A 22,064-nucleotide genomic window follows, 5' to 3' on the forward strand; every position below is an offset into this window, starting at 1 on the left:
CAGAAAAGCCTCATTGTTTCCTTGAAGGCTTGGCACAAAAAAAATATAATCTATCCATATTGTATGAGAAGTCTCCTCAGAGACCATAGTTCATTGCTGAATGCCAACTGCAGGAGCCAATACACACCGTAAGATATCAGATTAAAAGCACAACGGGACATAAATACTGCTAGGCATCTCGACCYGCGCAATGGGACATACGTACTGCTAAGCATCTCAATCTGGCACCAACCACTTGGAAAAGATATAATATACAGCCACAGCGTAACTGACACTTCTCTTAATGCTACATACAAAAGGAACAGGCATGCTTACTTGGGATTAGTACTTAGTTTCTCAGTTTCCTTAGGCCAATTTTCTACTATAAGTTCAATAAAAGATTGCTCAAGCCTCTCCTCTTTGACTACATCACCCCACTGAACTGAGTCACAAATCTGTACAACAACGTAACAAACCAAATAGGGTGAARAGACCTCAAACATGCCTGGATTTGCTAGATTAATGAGTTCAGCTATGTTACTGCCTGTCTCTTAATAACGGACACCAACGTAAGAAAATGAGCATAAATATGAGAATTGCATAAAGAACAGCAACAAAAATCATTGTACGATAGTGTTTTGTCCATAACATTTATTAACACGCTGCTCTCGGTGATTAAGGATGCTACAGATGTAGGCATTCACAAATGCCAATATTTTCTTCCAAGCCACCCTTCCCAGGCTCACTAGAAGTATATTGAATTTTGCTTTCTAGATCTCTGAAGTCCATCTGCATTTTTGGCCTAAGTAAAATCCTTCACGGCCATTTTTCACTCTAGTGAGGTCCTTTCACATGGAGCTACAATGAAACACCCCAAAGAAATTTTAGCATAGAATAGACAATCAAATTAAGACATTATTGAAGATTATCATCTTAGCAAGAAAGGGAGAAGTGGAGAGAAGAAAAACGGAGATAATGTATCACTTGAAATAGAAAAATCAATACTGTAATTGACTGATTTTTCCTTTGTTTTATTTAGCAAGGGGATGGGAGATGAAAAGCAGAAGTTCTTTGGGACATAATGTTTAAAGCTAATTGGCTTTGCTGGTGTTAGATTTTGCAAAAGGAAGTGCAAAAGTCCCAGGGCTCCACGCCTGAAAAATGTGGGAGGAGAAGTGGGGGAAAGAGATCCTGCACAGACAACAAATTACAAATCTTACGTGGTTAAAAACTTACACAGAGCTACAAACCCCTCACACTCCATTAGGTTAAATATCACAGGATGTAAAAATCCTGAATTCCATAGAAGATCTGACCTTCAGCTTGACATCTGTACAAAGGTCTCTACAAAATCAAGGTGTTACCAACGTAATTTTATAAGATCTCAAAACATTGCAGGGAGTTATCAGATACTGCAAATTTCACAAATAACTCAAGAGTGTAAGTAAAACATGTAATGCATTGCAACCGTTCTTCCCATCTCCTACTCCTCATTCTGAAATTACTTATAAAACATGCTCTGCCAAGTTGACAAAAATGCCCTTACGCGATGGGCTTATTCCCTCATGTGGCCACTTCCCTGCTGTATTTCACTCTTTCATACATTAACATTTCATCCTCTTTTCAGATTCAAGTAAAATTTTCTTCCCACGAGACTCCTCATTCTGCATGCACATAATTCTTCCTTCGCTTTCTTCTTCAAAGCGGCCTCCTGCGCCAGCAGAGCCCCGGTCTGCCAGGAGCACTGCCACGCGCGGGAAAGCGCTGGCCGGGAGAGCTCTGGTGTTCCCTCGGCTGAGTAACGGGGTGACAAGTAACGGGGAGACGAGGCGGGAGGCCGCGCAGCGCGACAACTGCAGCTCGCGGGCGCGCTGCAGCAGCGGAATCACTCAGATCAGCTCTCGGACGCCTTTACTGCTCCATTTCCAGATCTCTCAAAGACTTGGGGCCAGCATCTCTTCTCTCCAGAGGTGAGATGGCTTGGTTAGAACTTTATTCTCTGTAACAGTCCAACTTAAAAGGATAAAAGGTTAGTACTACATTAGTCCTCTGATCCTCCTGCTAGCAAGGCTGCCTGAGTTCTTTGTTGGATTTCATGAATGTGCTGCTTACATGCATTGCTTCAGGCTTCGAGAACACGTTGTTTATAATTACTGTCTACATATCCTCTTCTAGTTTTGTGCTGCACTYTCTCTGACCTAACATCTGCTCTTTCCACTCAACTGAAATTTTTCTTACAAAAATCCCTGCTGAGTTCATTTTGCTAGCTAACAGCCAGAACCTCTCTTTTTAAAATTACCTCTCCAGCACTTCAGAGGATTCATCTTCTGTAAGAAAGTTCTCCTATTGGTCCTCTTCTCTGCTCCCTCAAAACCCGATTTCTTTCGATAATCTCATGTGCAAACAAAATTTAATTACAAAGCTACACTCTGGCCTGTTCCAGGCCCTCAGCACATTCTTTTCAAAGATCTCCCTTATAAGAACTTGCTTTTTGTCTCCACTTCGGGTCCCCCTTTCAAAACTATCACACTGTAACACCTACCAAAACTATCAGAGTTAGGCTTCTGTTGTGCTCAGACCATGTCGCATTGACTGATACTATTTTGCAGTCTCCTTGTACTCTCCTCTTTATATTGGTCTTATTTCTGATCGCAAGCTGTGTGGCAGTGTTTCCACTCCGTGTATACGGCACCTTGCTTAAGGTGCTGCTGTACCAGCTCCTAGATGCTGCTGTAGTACAAATACCAAAAGGGGTTGTAACTCCTACCATACCCCACACCTAAGGCAGTCACAGGCATTTCTTTTTCAGTCTTCTCACACCTAGCTATTCTATGAAGAGGACTATCACATGGCACAAATTCTCAGGAAAAGAATATTTTCTAAAAGCTTACAACATTCATTCTAGTTGAAAGAAGGTCCACCTCCTCCAACGTTAACACTGTGCTGCATAAGCAATGCAGGAATGTAAATGTCTGAAACACCTTCTTCACCAAACCTTTACGAACATCATTTTTTGACCTAACAGTAGGAGGACTGGGAAGGTTTCTATCAGAGAATACAGATCAGTATTGTAAAAGTTTCTGGTGTAGGAGTACCAGTGGGCCTCACTCGGGCAAGTTAAAAAAAAYGGAAAAAAAAAATCACATCAGCAGTGTCAAAGTTATTGAGGATGATGAGAAAAAGAAAGAGTCCTGTGAATTTTCTGGGCAGTTTACAGTTAAAGAAAGAAACTGGTCAAAAGCCATAGCCAAGAATTTTTTAAAAAAAAATCTATAATTTCATGCAAATTTAATGAGCATATGCTCCAAAATGCTTCATACCAGATCTCAAATTATGTAAGCTGTGCATCATTCAACCTACAATTCTGCCTTTGGCTACACTGGCAGATATAAATACAGGCAGGTAAATACAAAAGAGCAGGAACTAAGCAGATTCTAATGTCCAGGGAAGGCTAAAAGCCAAGACACTGAAATGTCCACTACAAAAAAAGGGAAGGGAAAAAAAAAAAAAGCCTGTCACCCTTCTAAGAACATAACTAACACTCATAGACCTAATCTAGCAGGATCCTGTACAACATTCCCTGTTCAATGATGATTTTACATGACAAAATTGGTGCTTTTTATACGGAATGCTGTAGCCCAGTTCAGAGAACTCCAGCCAAGAGGATGCAGAGAAACGTTTATGTTCTCTCAACCAATACACAAGAAAACAGGAACACTGTACAGAACAGCAGCAGAAAGCTGACTACCATCTTCATCCTCTCCAATAACCCCYGAGTTCCAACTCTGCAGAACGCTGCAGCAAGGGACTCAAGTCCCAGGCTCTGCTGACAAATAAATGTAAACTGTGATTTAAGTAACAGTAGTTTCTGTCCATAAAAATCCAGAGTAGCTACCGCATGCTGATAAAGCATCTCACTGCAGTAGCTCTTTGAAGAATTGGCAGTCAATTATTCCTATTTTCAAAATCTGCTGACTTTTAATGAAAGTTCCTGCCTTTTACATGCCATAACATGCAGCGTTCCCAAGAAAGCTAAGAACACACTCACTGTCTCTTTCACCATTTCCCATCCAAACAGTTCTTGCTGTTGACTAGTAGTGTTCACTAAGACACCACAYCTAACACAGTACTCTACAAAAGGAAGAAAGACTATCATAAGCAGAGAAATACTATTTCAATGTAATCATCTTCTTACCTAAATATTTTAAATACTACRAGAAGAACTCCAAAAGAAATTTATCAAGAATTTCTATTTTAAGCAATTAAAGTGATATACTGCGCTGCCTCAGCCAAAAGCTCTCCTTTTCCCTGGTGTTCCCGTGACACTATCCAGGTTCAGTAAGCCCAGCGCTGCTCCRCTCCATGGACCGCCCTCCGGGCCCTCAGCCTGCACATTCCCCCAGACACCAGAGCAGTTGCAGGGAAGGTTTTTTCTTGGTCCTTCACGGAGAAGGGAAGTCCTCTCCAATCAGGTTGTGTATTATGGGGTCCTATGCTCTTAACTTTCACTACCCTTTTTTCTCCCTTCATTCTCATCTGCTTAAGCAACCCCTTTTATCCCTGTAATTGAGCCTGCTTTCCAGATTACCCTCAGATTTAACCTCTTCAAGTGCCCAGTGGGACTCCAGAGTAACATTCATGAGCAGCTGTTTTTTTTCTTCATTCCACTTGTTCCACCTAAATTATCTCTACACTAAATTGCAAGAACTCTAACTTATAAGGAAAATTCTTTAGAGAGATAAATTCTTCATTGTATCCCTGCAGCTTGGTAATCTCCTACTCTTCTCCTCCAATAAAATTTTCATTTGAGATTTGCAATGAAATGACTGAATATTGTTTCATCTGCAAAATACTGCAGTTAAACAACAGCTGAAGTATTTTTTTTCCCACTCCTGCAGTACACACAAATTTATGTAGCTACACAACAGTAAGGCAAAGTCCTAAATTTAATCAGAAGAAATACTTCAAGCAATGGCAAGCTGATAAATTATGTAGAAGGGGCTCAATAAGACCTGTCAAGGAACATGCATCAGCTGCACAGCCTGTGAGCTTTCAGAAACAAAGAATTTTCACACTTGCCTCTCTTAAGAATTTTTTTACCTAAGCTATTTGTATTTAACAAAAACAGGTATTAATTCAAACCACATCCTACAATTATCAGTAGACAAAATACGATCGCTCTGGTAGTGATAAGACTCCTCACACAGGGTTTATCACTGCTAGCTATGACACTGGGTGAACTAACAAAATAAGTTTACTGGTTGCCAGCATTGTTTGTGCATTTACAATAAGATATTAATAACAGGTATTTCCTAGTTTAGCACTCACTCTGACAACCCAGCAATACTGGCTATTACAGGAGATTTTAATGATCTGGGCCTTATTTCAGATTGCCTAGTTTTCCCCCAAGTTGTCWCCTTTCTGTCAAATATGTCAAATATTCCAAAACACTGAGAAAGACAAAACTAGATGTATTAGTATTTATATGAAAGGTCTAGGAAATTCAATAATGTTCCTATTGTTTTATTGCGGATGGCACATCAACTTCTCTTTATTACTGCAGAAAACTCAAGAGCCCTGTAGAGTGCAATAAAATGGTACGTGTTTAGCTTTGCAATGTTTCAAAGGGCTGTGATTTACTGTTAAGAACCAGGCACCTTGCACACAAACATCTGAGCTCAGTAATTGCTTCATGTTTTGTGCAAACTCTACAAGGCAGCGTGAGGTCTGACCACACAGAGAGTACCTGCTGCTTCCAGGCGCCTGTCCCTCATTCCTCAGTAACGCGGGCTTCGCTACTRAAGAGCGGAGAAAAAGGTTCGCTTTCACCTTTGCATCAAGATGTTTTACTCTGCTATTTAATTTCAGACACTATTTGAATTTTCTCTGTCAGATCTTTTGTCTGCTAAAGAGATTGAAAATTGCCAGTGCACCAAAAGGGAAAACACAAAAGTATACAAGCTTGTCTTAAATACATTCCATATAGGCTTAAAGACAAGTCCTTCATACATAGATATAATGTAAAAATGCAATACTTCTGAAAAAAGCACATCTACTGAATTCAAATTTGAAGTATTACGTACAAAATTATCCACAGATTTAAGTAATGTAAGCATGCCACCACTAAACACATTAAGTTTTCTTTAGGTAATACTTTTAGCTTTTACTGAACAATAACCTCAATTTTAGTCAGTCAATCCAGAGTAAGTGGGTAGAGGTATCCAATATAGTATGRGTTCTTTACCTCTTGCCTAACTATATTTGTGCTCCAACTGCCCTGAATATATTATTTTTTCCATCAAATTTGAGTTAGAAAATAGAGGAGGAACTTGGAATGCATACCATACAATAATCTCAGAAGAATATAAATTAAAAAGAAAACATTTTTGGATTTTAAACAAATACCTCAGACACGCTGGAGCATAGTGCTAGCCAAGGAAGACATCAGCTAGAAAGCTATCAAGTTTGACAGCTTGCAAGAATTTATTCGCACAGATGGATTAAGGAAGCAACAAATGCTGCAAGACCACTAAAGCATGTAACAGGTACATAGTTTCAGTCTAAGTTGAAAGTCTATCACAAAGAAGTATCATGTCTATAGCTACAGAGGAAAAGCTCAAGGAATATGTACTTACTCTTGGCTGCCAGTTTTCATACTGCTTCTGTAAATTTGCACCAATGGTTTCCAGAGCTTTTTGAGGACCCATTGATAGAGGATCTAAGAAATATAACACAAATGAGCGTTTCTGGCCACAACWAAATCATTCACCTTGACAAAAGGCCAAAAAGTTATCTCCGATTCTATCTGCATTTGCTTTAACACAAATCTTCAGCTACGCCAAGTTACGATTCTGTAAAATCTAGCTCTACAGCCTGGATGACTGTAGTCTGTATYGATGCCAAGGAGGACAATACCTTCGGCAAAAGAAAGACAACAAAAACTTTCTGCATTTTAACACTACCACGCTTTGCATGCAAGAAACAGCATTTAATGATACCTTAATKTGGGTTTCTTTCAGGCAATCAATTAAAACTTAAGCATTGGATTCTTCATAGAAGGTACTTAGTTAAAGTATCAAAAAATTAGCCCCAAATTCTTCACTCAGATAAAAATTAAAAACCATTAAAGCCTGACAGAGTCTCTCCAAAGTACTAAATACAAAATCTATTTTTTTAAAGAGAGGAGAGAACATTTTTCTTTTAATATTGAAAAAATGCTGATAATGACAAAAACTGAAATTGTAAATTAAAAAATAAAACTATAAACCAACTCTAAAGCAGTAAGGAATGGAAATAAATGAAGTGAGATTTTCCATTTATCATGAAATGTTTATCATCAACTATTTAACCAATTTTAAGTTAATTTTATCATTAGATAATTACTGCCATGCAAAGCGATACAATTCCAGCTTCAGCTTATGGGCTTTATTCAAAAACTCTAGCCATATAATTTGCAATACTAACCAGTTTCAAAAAATCTAGAAGCTGTTGTTTCGCAATGTAATATAAATCATTACTTTAACAGCATTTAACAAAATCAGTGAAGTTATATTTTAAAATCATCCTAATAACTATTCTACTTCATATTGTTAGAAACAAATTCTTTAAGTATGATGAAAGTATAGGTTTATTAGTTATTTTTCTTATTAGAATAAAAGCTAGGATTTCATTTTTATTTGAACTTTAATATTCTTTTGTAGAAAGATTTAAGATAATGGAAATACCATTTACATTTTCCAAATAGGAACAAAACAAACACACATAGTAGTAAATTGTCTGCTCAGACTTAAAAATGCCAATCTATTTTCTTTGGATTATCTTCAGCTGTTCATCCAAAAGCTTAGCGAGGTCCTTCACCAGAACCGAATGAGTCCAGCACTGTAAAGGAAGAGCACCCGTTCTGCTCTAAGGAACCTGCAGCTTCAGCAGTCAACGACACCCATTTTAGAAATGTCTCTACATGCTGCATTAATTTTTGCCACTCTGAACTACAAAAGCCCTCTTGCTATTTAAGGAAAGCTTCAAGCAGATACCCTTGAGCTGCTGAACAGTAATCCCCTGAGAGTACTTACACTGCCTCGTAACACCTTTTGATAGTTAATATGTCATTAGTTACCGCTCAAATTAAAAGCAAAACAAAAAACACAGTATAAGTATGCCAGATTTTTTGGAGTCCTCCAAAAGGATTGAACTAAATTTCAGGGGAAAAAAATACATTTCAGATGTACTCTGACAGCAGARGAATGAACTTTATGGATTTTGGAATGCCTTCAGAATAGTTAGCATTATTAACAAAACTCCTTATACAAAAATAAAGTATACTGGTGCCCCTCTAAGGGCAAAACAGCACAAACAAATGATTTCCCTAAATAAGGCTCATGCTCTTGAAATCATTATGTGGGCTTTCAATTTCCCTCATTCAATGTATACATAAGGCTAGTGAAAGGAGTAAAGAAATAGAGGCTACAAAGCCATCAGTATAATCATGGCATTAAGTTCTCAATGCCTTATGCAGTGCCAAGTTGACACTGTAGTACAGATGCTGTCTAAGGCTTAACTTTGGATGAAAACAAASCGCTTAGATGTTTTAAGGGTGCATCTGGAAGCTGCAATGAGAACTGCAACTGACTTCTGATAGTGACTGACTGCCATTTGTTACTAGAGTTCACAAGCTRGTGGGCTTGGTTCAATCTTCAAGAACAGCAATCACACCCAAAATTATTTCCACACTTCCATCTACATCTGACAAAGATATCATGTTGCCACAATACCCAYCATTAGCTTCTCATAAGACTGTTGTATGGAAGAAAAATGAGTGGATATTGTTGCAATTACCTTTTCCATAAATTTAAAGTTGCCTAGAAAAAGAAATGGGTACTTGTATATGTACAATAAAAACTTAATTAAGGAAGTGTATTCAAAACTCTTTTTGTAGATGATAATCACAAATAACTTTATTTTAATGACTCCATAATGCTGTTCATCGTCTCTGCTCTTTACCCAATTAAATATTTGGTGAGTTCCACATATCAGTGAGAAATGACAGCTGTTCTTTCCACCGAACACTGCATTTGCTGGTGCATGCTCATGGCATTTTAAGTGCTTCAATATCATCAGCCTGTTTAGGTTAAAAGAAACGCTACAAATTGAGCAAGCAAGGAGACAAGGTTAGAAACAAGAAGCTCTAAAATGTTTTAAAGAAATTCAGTTTGTGCAATGATTAATTTGCTTCTGCAGCCTATTAAAAGCTACAGAGTTTAGGATTACAAGGGTCTGTGTGTTACTTGCTGAAGAGTAGAACATTTTCAATTCCTAGTTAAAAAACAAATGTCTCCTGGATAGCTTTCTTAAACAAAGTAAATCCTTYTAATATTACTTCAAGTTTATCTCATCTTGGTAATTAGACTTGACCAACAAAACCAAGGGAATTTCATTTCTTAGCAAAGACTAACACTGCAGTACAACACTGCATCAAATTAGCAAGCCTTTGTGTTGGACTGTTCACAAGATATTCTAGGAAGAATTTGGGATCTTCTAAATTCATACTCCCCATATAAGAGAGCCACAGAGCAGTCCTTTCAAAATACAGTAAAGTCCGTGTATTTTATAGGCACTTATTTTTCTATTATATGATGCAGAATTATTTTAAACCTTTGCAGACCAGAGTACTCTAAAGATGGAACTGTTCAGAGATTTGTCTAGACTTTTATAAATCTACAACAATAATAATAATAATAAAAAGCTAAGTAGTAGCTTTTTTCTTTTTTCTTTCTTTCTTTTTTTTTTTTTTTTTTAATCTCCATACTATCTCATTTTAGATGACCTACAATAGCGGTTAATGCCTGACACAATTAATTCCTACAGACACATCCAAAGTGGATGCCAGAGGTTTCCTTTTGTTTACCCTACTTTTAAGTCCAGGAAACACATCATTGAGACTACAACACATGCTATACTTCAGGATTCACAAAAGAAACAGTTAAATATAGTTTGGAAATTTTCAAGACTTACCTATCCAACACTCCAGACGGGCACAGGGAGTCGTCTTCACCACATCAGGAGGATCCACACCAACATTTAGGCACAAAACTAAGGCAACACTAACAGTCTTCATCTAGAAGTAAGAGACAATAAACGCTTACTTTGTGTAGAAAGTAATCGATTACTTTCTTTGTGTTGGAATTTTAATACTACTATAACTTTTGAAGAATTTCAGCTAAGCTTCGTTGTCTGCTCTTGAACACAGACTATTTTAAGCACGGCATGACTGATTACATTTTTCCTCTTTTTAGTATACGAGTACTTAGACTTTACATTACTGTTTTTATTATTATTTCCACAGCCCTTTTTTTCAGCTATACAGCATGGGAATAGATATCTCTGGACTTCTGCTAAGCATCTTAGATTAGTCAGTGTTTAACTGAAATACATTATTAATCTAAGTGAATGTGCTATTCAGGGTTCCTGATTAATATCATAATATCGAAGGCCCTTTTTAATATTACATTCCAAAAAAATAAAGGGGGGGGGGAGGAGGGAACACCTAAGCAACAAACCAAAACAAATAATGTTTAGCCAATGTTTTCCTTTTTCTGTTCTCTTAAGATCCCTAACATATTAGTTATCTCGGATATGTCTTAAAGTTCTCTGAAATTGTAAGGTGTATTTTAGACAGGAATCTTAGTTAAGGTTCTCTTAAAAAAAAAWTTTTAGGTAATTAAAATATTGCCATTTTCAGGTGCAGTCCTGTATTTTGCCACCTTTTATTCTTTTGTCTGAAGTTCTGCAGCAGGAAAAGTTTCCACAAACAAAAAGGGATGTTTTGGAAATCTGTGTGCACACACAAGATCCCCCCACGCACACTGTCTACATGCTATATGAAAGATTCATTATCTTGAAGCTTCTAATCAAACGCTTCCCTTTCAATTCACTTTAAATGTTCACAGACCCTGGAGAGGGACTAAATCTGAAAATCCTAACTGAACGTTTCTGATTATGTTAATCTTTCTATAACTACATAGGTCATGTAGCCCCAGAATCCCACTAGCTGTTATTTCATCATCCTTTAAAAATCAGCCTCTGTGTAAGAAAACTGGCCTGATCAAACCTACAATTCCTAACTTAGTAACTGCTCCAAAACCAAATCACAGACATCCAAAGTAATAAGCACTAAAAAAAAAAAAAAAAAACCCTGAAAGAAGTAAAGCATTTCTTGGTGGAGGAACAAGCGCGTCCTTGGCTAAGCAGGTGGAGTTAGTCTCTGAATCTCAACGTTCTTGTTCCATCAAGCCTGCCTGGGACCTGAAAGGGAAATCACCAATGAAAACAAGTGCCACAGATTCATTAAGGTATTATTTCTCTTCCAGCCAATGCTGAAATAGTGCCTAAGCATGCTTATTAGATGCCAATTTTAGGGTTCTATAYAAGTGACAAGTTTTTGAGATATGCATGACTGATAGCGCCTTCATTTTAGTCACTTCCTCTCATCTTTAGATCCTCATTTCAAAACAAAAATGAAGAAACCACCGCATAATAAATTTGTAACTTTGTTCCTCAATTGGTGAGATTACTATAAAGACAGGCAGCTTTTTAGTGAACGAAGTCCCTTTTAAAGGATTTATTTGTGCAGTAACAATTAAAGACAATGTTTCCAAAAAATTTCTCCAAATAGAAAATTTAACCAGTGTCTTTGCTGTAAAAAACACAATTCCATGTTAAAAGATATTACTATTAAAAACTGTATATTGGAATCATGCAAAATACATTTTTCCATGAAGAAATACACCAACACATGACGTCCCCCGGCATCACGTGTGCTTCTTCCTTAGTACGCCACGCGAGTGCATGAGAAAGCTTGCACCGGGGCAAGCCAAGCACGTCTACAAGCCTCTTCTCCACACATTCTTTGCATCAAGCCATAAAAAGTTCGTATACAAGGAAACTTATGTCTTGAAAATCTGTCTCCATATAAAATAAGATTCTGTTGTTAGAAACTTGTGTTATAAAAGCAAGCTACCGTATTTCCTATCCCAGGTCTTTCCAAACACTGGGATTTCYTGGCAGGGCACTGATACAGCATACCTGGCCTTTCTAGTCATGATGTCGTGGTATTCTTATTTTGGGAGAAATCATCACTTAGCATAGTCTTGCTGCTGATTCAGTAAAAACAGCATAAAACTGATCAAGCATCACATTATAGACATGCTGCTATAGCCACAAGGGGCACCATCAAAAAGGGAATCCAAATCTATTGGTATCTTAACCATCACCTAAAAGAAGCATTAAACCAGCTCTTAAACTCTATATCCAGTTAAAAATATTGTTCAAAAATTATTATTTTGCAGCTTTATGTTCTTCTCTAGACTCTCCTTCATACCAATACCTAAACCGGAGAAAGAAAACAAAGGTAACATTGTGGTATTTCTGTCAAAAGTGAAGCAAAGCCACCCGCATCTCCTCATCCCCAGGGTGTTCATTAACATTCAGAAGAGCAGGCAAAAAAAAAAAAAAAAAAAAAGGAGAGAAAAAAAGAAAAACTCAAACCCCACACTTGCTGAAAAAGCTAGATCCACACAAATGTATAATTTATGAAGAAACTAGAAACTGGAGCAGAGAGACACTGTTCACACCAAGAAGGGGGAGAGGGAAAGGCTCTGTATCAGGATAAAGATTCTGCAGCCTCTGCTGACTCCTGGTCTATCAAGAAAATTAGCAGGAGAAAATTAGCAGGAAAGCTGGTTAACAGCTTCCTCCCAAGCCATGCTCTTGATAACAAAGTCCTGCAATCACATACGTGTTATTTACGCCCATACTACACTACCAAGGACTAAGAAGCACTCTGCAGAATGCGGGAGAGACCCATATTCTAGAGGGCGATTCCCCTGCTGGCATTGCACAGGGGAACCTTGCAAGGGCATTTCACACGTTTGAGAAAAGCCTCAGGACTGGCCGCAGTGGCCCTGCCTGTGGACTYGGCAATGATAAGAAATATTTAACATACAATTGTAAGTAGACAGCCCTTTACTATTTCATGACATACCCACTACGCCCATTCTTAGAGATGATTAATGTTCAACAGTATGACCTGGGAAAAAAGAAAAGCCACAAAACAGAACATCTTACCATTACAGAACTATCTCCATTGACTGAAAAGTAGCTCTCATCGGTGCCTGTACACAGAGATGTCTTTTTAGTATACCAACTCTATTACAAACTCACACAGCCCCAGAAAGGACATCGTGCCATACGATGTTACAGTCTACTAACATTTCTACAAGCAATCGTGCACTGGCAAACAGGCACTAAAATCCAGAAGAAAATAAAGAAAACTACCTATACAAGGCAAAATAAGTTATTAGAAGTGAAAACATACAAATCCTTCTTTCAAGAGAAAACATTCTTCCAAGCAACCTTTTCTGTCTCATTTATTTACTGTTTCCCCTTTCTGGCCTAACACTGCTTTATTTTTCAACATTTTACTAGGAATGTCTGATCCGTGGCTTACATTGTACATATTTATTTTCTATTCCCAAGTTTTCTGTTATAAATAAGTATTCCTCCTTGAAAACAGACAGTAAACTGGCAATGAAAAGTAACAGTCTAGCTAAGTGATCCCATAGACAAATGGGGTTATTTCTCCTCTCTGCTTACCTCCTCACAAAGCCAGGAAAGTATTATACGTCACGGTTATTTGTTCTAGTAGTAAAGAGCACATCTTCAGCAAGAATTACAGCGCTCTCGCACTCCCCTCTGACTCCTATTCTATGCATCTATGATGTCAAATCATTACAAATCAAGAAGACTGGGCCCAAAAAGCTGAATAATGCTTTTTTTGCATTTCTAAACTGTTTTGTAATATACTACTAGAGGCTTTAAAGCTTAGTAATACAACAAGTACTAGGACATTCTCCTCTGCCATTAAAACACAGTGGAAATGTTCTTTTCTGCACATCAAGAATACATCCACCTGAATACATTTCAAAAAGATTTTGTCAAAATTAATAAATAAAATATGAGTATTTGGCATGCTTCTAGAAAAACCAATATCCAAAACACTTTCTCACCAAAGGCCCAAGATCAGAACCATGAAAGGCTCCTGTAATTGGGCTCTTCATTTACAGCATGCTTTGCATGGGGGGAAAAAAAGTACATAGCATTCACAGCTTTGTATTGCATGCAATTAAAATGGTTTAATAACTCTGGGTCAGAACTTGCAATACTTAAATGGCAAAATCCGCTTGGTCAAAAAGCACTGGATAAGAATGTGGAATTCAATCCCAAAATCTTTCAGAAATGAGAATCATCTGAGAAGCAATCAGAGGTAGTTGTGTCTGTTATTATGCTAAAGAAGTAGAAAGAATTCCCAAAGATTATAAAAATAGAATATTCCTTTGCAGAAACCCTGACAACTCTAATATATTATTAAAACTAACACATTTAAGGATAATTTTTATACGTCGTTTATCCAAATCGTGCTTTATCAGTTTCTGATTTCCCAAATTGCTCATGTCTCTTTCGAATTTCAGTACAGCACTGWTTGTACTTCTTCCCGCAATGCTCTGAGTGAGAAGCGGTACAAAGCTGTTAATCTAGTCCATAGTGTCTCCGTTTCCTTTAGCTGACTCTACTAATCCAATACTTTCCTGGGGTTCCTTGGCTATGTGCTTTTCTTCTTCCAATTCATYAGATTAGTTACTGTTCAGAATTCTTCTAGCTTTCACATTTTCATTGCTCTCCATGATCTACTCTGCTTTTTGGTTGTTTTTTTTCCTTAGCTTTGACAGGGGTAAGATCTGCTTTGATCTGCAGCTGTATTAAAGAAGATGCTTATTAAAGCTCTTGACATTGAAATTTACATATTATGCTAAAGATCAGAGTTGTTTAAAGACTTTTGCATTCACCTCTTATTTCATTTCTAAACAAAATAGATTTGCAGATGAGACTAGTGTAGCCTCCAGCTATTTGAAACAAAAATTAATGCAATTTCTGCAGCTATTTTCAGACAGAAAAATGATTTTTTTTTCAGTCAGTGCTTGGAAGAAAAAAGRAAAAAAAAAGTTTATCATCACAGGGAGCCTAAGTTATTCTATTTCAACATACCTAAAAGTAATTTCAGTCCAGGCTGAAAGACATCTGTTATCATCAGATGCTAAACATTTGTTAYAGATTAAATTTAAAAAAAGGATCACAGCTGAGAGAGGCATGTAATTGTTTTATCTTCTAATCCCACTATCACACAAGCAAGTCAGTCATAATGAATTTAGAAGGAATCTTGCATTTTGGGGTAAAATTCCCACCTAACATTTCAGAATTGACATTTCTAAACCTATTACTATTTTATTTCTACATTGCAATTTTCAAGCTGGAAAGTATCTGCTTAATGATTACACAGGTGAACACTAAAGAGGTAAACCAGAATAGTTTTATGCCAGTAAGTTAAAGCTTGTTTCTATGAGTTAATAGAAACACAAGATAAGGTCAGCATTAAATGTAAAATACATGTTGTTACATTATTTGCAAAGCTGAATATGTATGTATCAGCATTAAATACAAATACTATCACTGATTTCCAGACTGAGAAATCCTTATACTCATCTAATTGACTAGCAGACTCAGTTCTGCCTGCTTGTTCAGTAAATTCATGCCTTTCCTAAAGGCATCTTCTTGGGTGCATTTCTTTATACGTGTTTATACATACTCAGTTCACACTTTTAAACCAGTTAGGTATTCCACAGATAATTCAAAAACATTAACTTTTTTGGTGACCTACCATTAAATACTATCACAAGGAGTCCTCTGAACATTGAGCAATAACAACCAAACTTAGTAAATAAAATATTTGCTGTTTTCCATCTGCAGTTTCGGTTGGAGATCACTCTACAACACTCAAAATAGTATTTTCTTTCCTATGCCGCAGGGAAGCTTTTATGTATCGCACCCACAGCTGGCAGGCGTTTCTCCCCAGAAGACAGCCCCTTGCAGCAAGCCGCCTGCTGAACGGGCGTACAGCTCGCGTGGGTTCACGACAGATGAGCCACAGAAGGAGAAGAGCGGCCTGAACTCTGCCTACTTCCCATTTCGGGCTCTAAGCTGAGTGCAGCAACACTTTGGCCAAAGTGCTTTGAACACCAAGCGTATAGTATCCAAAGCTTAGGCACAAAACACACCAGTGAGAAATGCCACTAGCAGAATTCACAACGCAGGCAACAACAAAAAATTAAGTTTTTGAATAGGCAGACAAAACCTTGAAATTTATGTAAAATGGTACCGAGTTAGAACTTGATGCCCTTTGAGCAATAAGTTATTGGTCAAAGGGCATCAAGTTCTAACTCGGTACCATTTTACACAAATTTCACACTACAGTGTGAAAATAAGAGACGTATGCCAGTCCTCACAAAACCTCTTCAGCTCATATGTAACATTTAAAAAGTAAAACATCTAAGAAGGAAGAGCCTTCCATCTCAAGGAGGCTTTTGTACGCAGTATATGAAAAGTATATCGTTATGAAAAAAATCTGCATGCTCCTCCACAGAGATAAAAATACTAGAATGTAAAGAAAAACTTGAATTTAACATTAATAATTCAACACCTCTCCAGGTAGTCTTCAGCCATCTGCAGTCCAAAAGGTCAGTTCTTGCTGTGACTGTTGTGACAGCACATACTAAACTCCTAGATCAACTCCTTCAAGTGTTTGTTTTCCTTTTTTCAAACCTCTATATTCTGCACTTCTGCTACGAAGTTCCATCAGAGGTTGACTATGTCCAACATGCTCCCTACTTCCACGCCTTTGTTAGCCACTGAATGCAGCCACTGCACAAACTTCAAGAACAGTCAGCAATACTAACACAGCTCCTCACTAAACAGACTAACTGCTGGCTTCACAATTTACTTTATAAGCACTTCCTAAGCTTGAAGATACATTACTACTGTCAATCGATATGCAAGATATACATATACATTTCTATTTACTTGCTCTGAGAACAGCAYGCACCTTCTCTGACTGTTAGGGACTAATATCAATAGACACAACATGGCTCAGCAACCTCAGCTTCTGAAGGTGCCCTCAGAGATTAAAGGTAATCATGCATGACAGAATGGCTGTTAAGATTAAAAACTACGCAGTCAAGGAGGCCAATTCACTCTGTCACAGCAAAGCATCAAAATATTATTTTAAAAATACTGCTGAGTTGTAGAGACTCAAAATGGTGTTTTCCTGGTCCTGCTAATCATTCCTCTAAATCAATAATAAATAGTAGAAAGTCAATTATTTTATTTTTACTATCTTTTTGCTTCCTTTATGAAACATGCAAAAAGGATCACCTAAAGACAATCATAGGTCTTACTCCTAATTTGATTTGTGACAGTGAGTTTTCTTCTCACCTCAGCACAACTCTGTCTGCTTTGCATTCTATCCAGCCTTCTTTTCATCGTGTCCTTTTCAGCACTATCTTTAGAAAAAGCGTCCATCTTCCTATGAATTGACTTACCTCCTTATCTTCCTTTAAAACTATTATTTCCAATTATTCCTGGAAGATTACTTCTAAATCTTTAGCAACTCAATAGTATATGCTACACAGTGTATAATGGGAGTAGGAAACACATTGTCCCCATCCAGTGGAGTCCCTGAGCTATGGCTAACTTCATTAAATTAAAATACTTTTTAAAAATAACAACAGTTTTCTGAGCACAGGGGTGAAGAAAATAAATGAGAAAAAAGGACAAGATCAAGTCAGTTATTTAAACTGAAGAGTTAGAAGAGTAGAGATGAAGATGCCTGGAACTGCTTGAGAGCTGTACCAAACAGAACACTCTCCTCCTGTCTAATGAAACTCAACCAGCTGATCACTTCAAGGACTTTGAATTCTTACTACTGATGTGCCCTGGAAGACTGTGAGAGAGAGGCGGAATCACRGAAGGGGAAAACAGTCAAGCTTCTCTTAGAGAAAATTATGCGGTAGTTTGTGTCTCTTCCTGAAGCTTCGTCAGCCTAGATGGAAGTCAAGCAGGGAGCACCATGAGTACTGAACCCCACCTAAATGACAGGACATATGGTGGGCGATAGAGGGATTTGAATCATCGCTTSCTGCCATAGTCTATTCCGCACACTTTGGAGGCACTGCTCCTTTTTTCTGTTCTGCAAAGTGCAGCTAGTTTTACTGCCACCTCTCACTGCCCCCAACAAAAGCTGCTTCCTCCTGTAGATCACCATGCCACAACACGGCAAGATTAAATAAAAATACCAAATTAAAGATATTGGTGAGGGTGTCACTATGGGAGCCACTGGAACAAAAAGGTAGAAACCTAACAAGGAAAACCTRTTTTGCCAAGTGCCAATGATACTGACTTATTACACCAACAACTATAAATCCTCCCTGTACAATAAAAGTGGTTATTGCACTTCACTCCTTCCCTATGGGCACAAATAATATTTACCAGAAGGTTCTGAGTTTTATAAAATAAATAAATAAATAAAAATAAAAATAAAAATAAATTTAAAAAAGGCTACAATACGAGATCTGCTGCAGAGATTCTTACTTGCCTTAGGTTAAGAAGTCCTTCTGATATTCAGAGGAAACTTTAAAGTGAACCAATAAAGTGCAGATCTATGACCTGTTCATATCTAGCGAGCAGCTGAGGTCAGCCTGGTCTCTGTTCCATGCCTAAGAGAAAACCAGAAAACTAATAGCACAGCTAGTTCTCAAAAGCCCAGCTGTCCAGGATGAACTGAAAAACACAACTGAACGTATATCAGCTGAAGAAGCACTTGCTCTTCTTTCTACATAAGAAAAGCAGTAAAGCAACCTAGGAATCATTAAGTTATGTTCTAAAAGGGCAGAAGACAAGCAGGAAACCAGGCCAGCTTAAATACCCACTAACCTCTAGTAAGCAGGGAAAGCAAGCATGGAGCGGCCTAGGAGGTAAGCAACAGACGTCCTAGGAGGTGAGCCCATAGAGAGAGGGCACCAGCCAGGCAAACGGCTGCTCCTGCCCCGGTGAGGCAGCTCTCCTCAAAAGGGCCCTACAGAGAAAGCGTGGGGTAAAGGCAGTGCAAAATGCAGCAACCAGAGCAAGAGGAGTTCAGAGCGATGGGCTAGGTCGGATGGGGAGAGCAGACGTGGTCAGTGGAACGTGTGCCAGCCGCGCAACCTGAGCACGCCCTGGGGCATGCGGTGCACTAGCACCCGCCCTTCTCCGGAGCCAGCAGCAGCTCTTCGGGCCCCCAAAGCATTTGTTACCTGGTGCACTCTACAGCGTAACTTCACATCAAAGAATATCACTAACACAGATCTGTTAGTGATAAAGTACTTTATTAAATGAGTTATTAAAAGAGACATTTCCAGTACATTCTTTGTAGAAGAGGAGAACATGACAAAATCTTATCAAATTTATGTCTTATCAAGCTTATCAAAATTATTCAGAAATGCCAGTTAAAACTACATGAGACAAAGAACAATCTATCTYCCTCGATCATCAGTGGTCGTACTAAGCTAACAGCCCCCTTCAAAATCATTCAATRGTAGAAGATCAGTGTATCAGCAAGCTAATAAAAAAAAAGTATCAGGAAAAAGAAAAACCACCAAACTCCTCCCCATAACCTACATAATCCGTGAAGACAAACAAAGTGAAACTCCAAGGAAGCCCGTAAGCCTTGAAATTCCCTATCTACACAAAGGTACGGAAAGGAAACACAAAAACCACAGAAGCATTAACAAAGCATTTCCTAAGAATTCACATGACCTTCTGTCTCTCAGCCATTGGAACATACAAAATGCCAAAATTTAAAAAAGTGGTAGTTCTCAAAAGAACAGATGTTTCACAGTTTTCTCCATGAGTGCTATATGCGAAGCAGCCCACTGCCATCTGGCTATTTACCACTGCACTACGGTGCTACCAATGTTTATTAACATTTGCCACACTTGAGAAGTTAGAGGAAAAACCTCATACAGCAATATTTTTAATTAAGTATGCAATTTACAGTAATAGTCCAGCAGTTATGTACATATTTCCAGGTGTATTTTCTTTTTGTCTTTTATTCAGAAGCCTTTCAAATTTCTACAAGCATGTTAAACGGGTAGGGGGTGGGAGGAATTAGCCACCACAACATATATGATGTAAGCASCAATAAACATATATTGCCCAACTCTTCTGCACACACAATACCATATGTTCAATTACCTATAGTACAGCAACACCAATTTCCAAGTCTAACCTGGAGACAAAAAGTTAAGCACATKAGAAATAAAACATGAATTCTCTCACTGCAAAACCTGAATAGAGAAAGCAAACTTTGAATGAGGGAGGATTAGCTTTTTTCCTGTCATTCCATTTGCTAATGGTGAATTCTCTCTCCATTCTAAAACCATCTTTGCAAGCGAYAATATTGTCAGTTCCTTTCCAATACATTACACTGCATTTCTATCACTTATTATTCCCACTGCAAATGTAATTACAACTAAGTACTCTCAGGGAGCTATTTAACAGAATAAGTGTCCTGGTCATTTCTGTCTACCAAGATACTATAATTTTTACTTACAAAAACTATTTTCTTCCCATCAAATTGGTAGAAGCAGGGATACAGAACTTGGAGCTTTGTAACGCTTAATATACTTGCCTACTTTAAAGGCTGACTTAAGTCAACACGTAAAGGAAAAAAAAAATAAAATCTGATTTGCTTCTAAGTTCCTAATGGACAACAACAACAAAAACTCAGTTTCCTGGTCATGAAGGATGCTAGGGGAAAAGGAGAATGATCAGATTCAAATAACTAGAGAAAGCATACAGTGAAGTATGTTTTTATTCTGTGATCACTGACATTCCACAAATTAGAATGACCGACACATTCACAGACACAAGGTTTTATCTCAATTTTGCATCTTGAATAATAAAAGAAAAAACATTTGAATGTGAAGTTTGAATGTACCAGAACATCTTCAAATTTTAATCAGAAGTCACTATGAACACAACTGATACAACTGAATTATATTCAYCACATACAGAACTCTCTACTAGCACAAATTTGAACATATTTAAGAGTTTGACTTCAAATAGTCTGTTTTTAAAGAATAGTTTCCAGTTTGATTYAAAGACCATGCAGACAAATATATCTACAATTACACATTTACTCTGTATGCTCAATCATCAGAAACAAGTTATATATAACCTTGCAAAAAGTCCTCAAAACAATATTGTGAAAAAAGATCAAATCTTAAATATGCTTGCTATTAGAAACTATGAAAATTAATGGAGTTATTCTAATATACCATTTAAGGTAATTAGGTATACCACAGAAGTTAAAGCCTAGTGCCTTCACATAAAGTACTGAACGGCTGAATCATTGCCTACCTAAGCACAGCCTGATTATAACTGACACAGCAGATGAGGCAATGGGAAATATGAAGCGGAATGTTCATGAGAAGTATTGATTATATCGCCAGTAACTAAACTACCAAATAATACTCATTTTACATTCACTAGCTCTCAGTTAAAGTGAACAAATTCTTGGAATGGGAGATTGACTGAGTTGAAGATTTCAGTGTTTGCTGCTGGTATACCAAGGCAAGATCTTTTCCTTTTAAAATGTGTGACTCTTCAGGGTTGTTAATCAAAGTCCTCTCTGCTTAGAGAAAAACATTTGTAGATAGTGGTAGATACAACACACACTTCCTAACTCCATCCAATCAACTCGCAATCACCTTAATTCAAAATGATTTTTGTTCTAGATAGAAGATACAAATCTATAACTTTGATGATGGTGCTCATTACTTCTGGCAGGGGTTCAGCTTGTGTTTTTTTGTTTTTTTTTTTAACACATTTGTAAAACAGCAGACGCCCTACACTAGTCACTCAACTCACACACCTTACTGAACAGCAATTGTCACTTTCACTACTACTGAACTAAAATTGATTTCAACTACTGACCTAGAAGAGAGAAAAATTCACACCATTACCAGTTCTCAGGGCCATACTAACAGTCTATTTTCACRTGAAGGAAAGAATGGGGTGTACATACCATTCGTTTAGATCCCACACTAATCTAATGGTTAAACACAGACATAGTTTACAGTCCATGAGCACATATAAGGAAA

General features: G+C 37.7%; 1 protein-coding gene across 5 annotated transcripts in view; it reads right to left on the reverse strand.

Annotated features, from left to right (window-relative positions):
* Window positions 1-22,064, reverse strand: part of RPTOR (regulatory associated protein of MTOR complex 1) — a 160,726-nt gene that overhangs the window by 132,668 nt on the left and 5,994 nt on the right. For all 5 annotated transcript variants that reach the window (XM_085311914.1, XM_085311913.1, XM_085311911.1 and 2 more), the window contains exons 2-3: window positions 9,991-10,093; window positions 6,615-6,697 (exon numbers count right to left, since the gene is read on the reverse strand). In XM_085311914.1, coding sequence (XP_085168040.1) covers window positions 6,615-6,697; window positions 9,991-10,093 — 186 coding nt within the window. The remainder of the gene's footprint in view (window positions 1-6,614; window positions 6,698-9,990; window positions 10,094-22,064) is intronic.

Source organism: Rhea americana, unplaced genomic scaffold (genome assembly GCF_003343005.1).
Source record: "Rhea americana isolate MKP2758 unplaced genomic scaffold, rheAme1 scaffold_351, whole genome shotgun sequence".
Classification (NCBI taxonomy): domain Eukaryota; kingdom Metazoa; phylum Chordata; class Aves; order Rheiformes; family Rheidae; genus Rhea; species Rhea americana.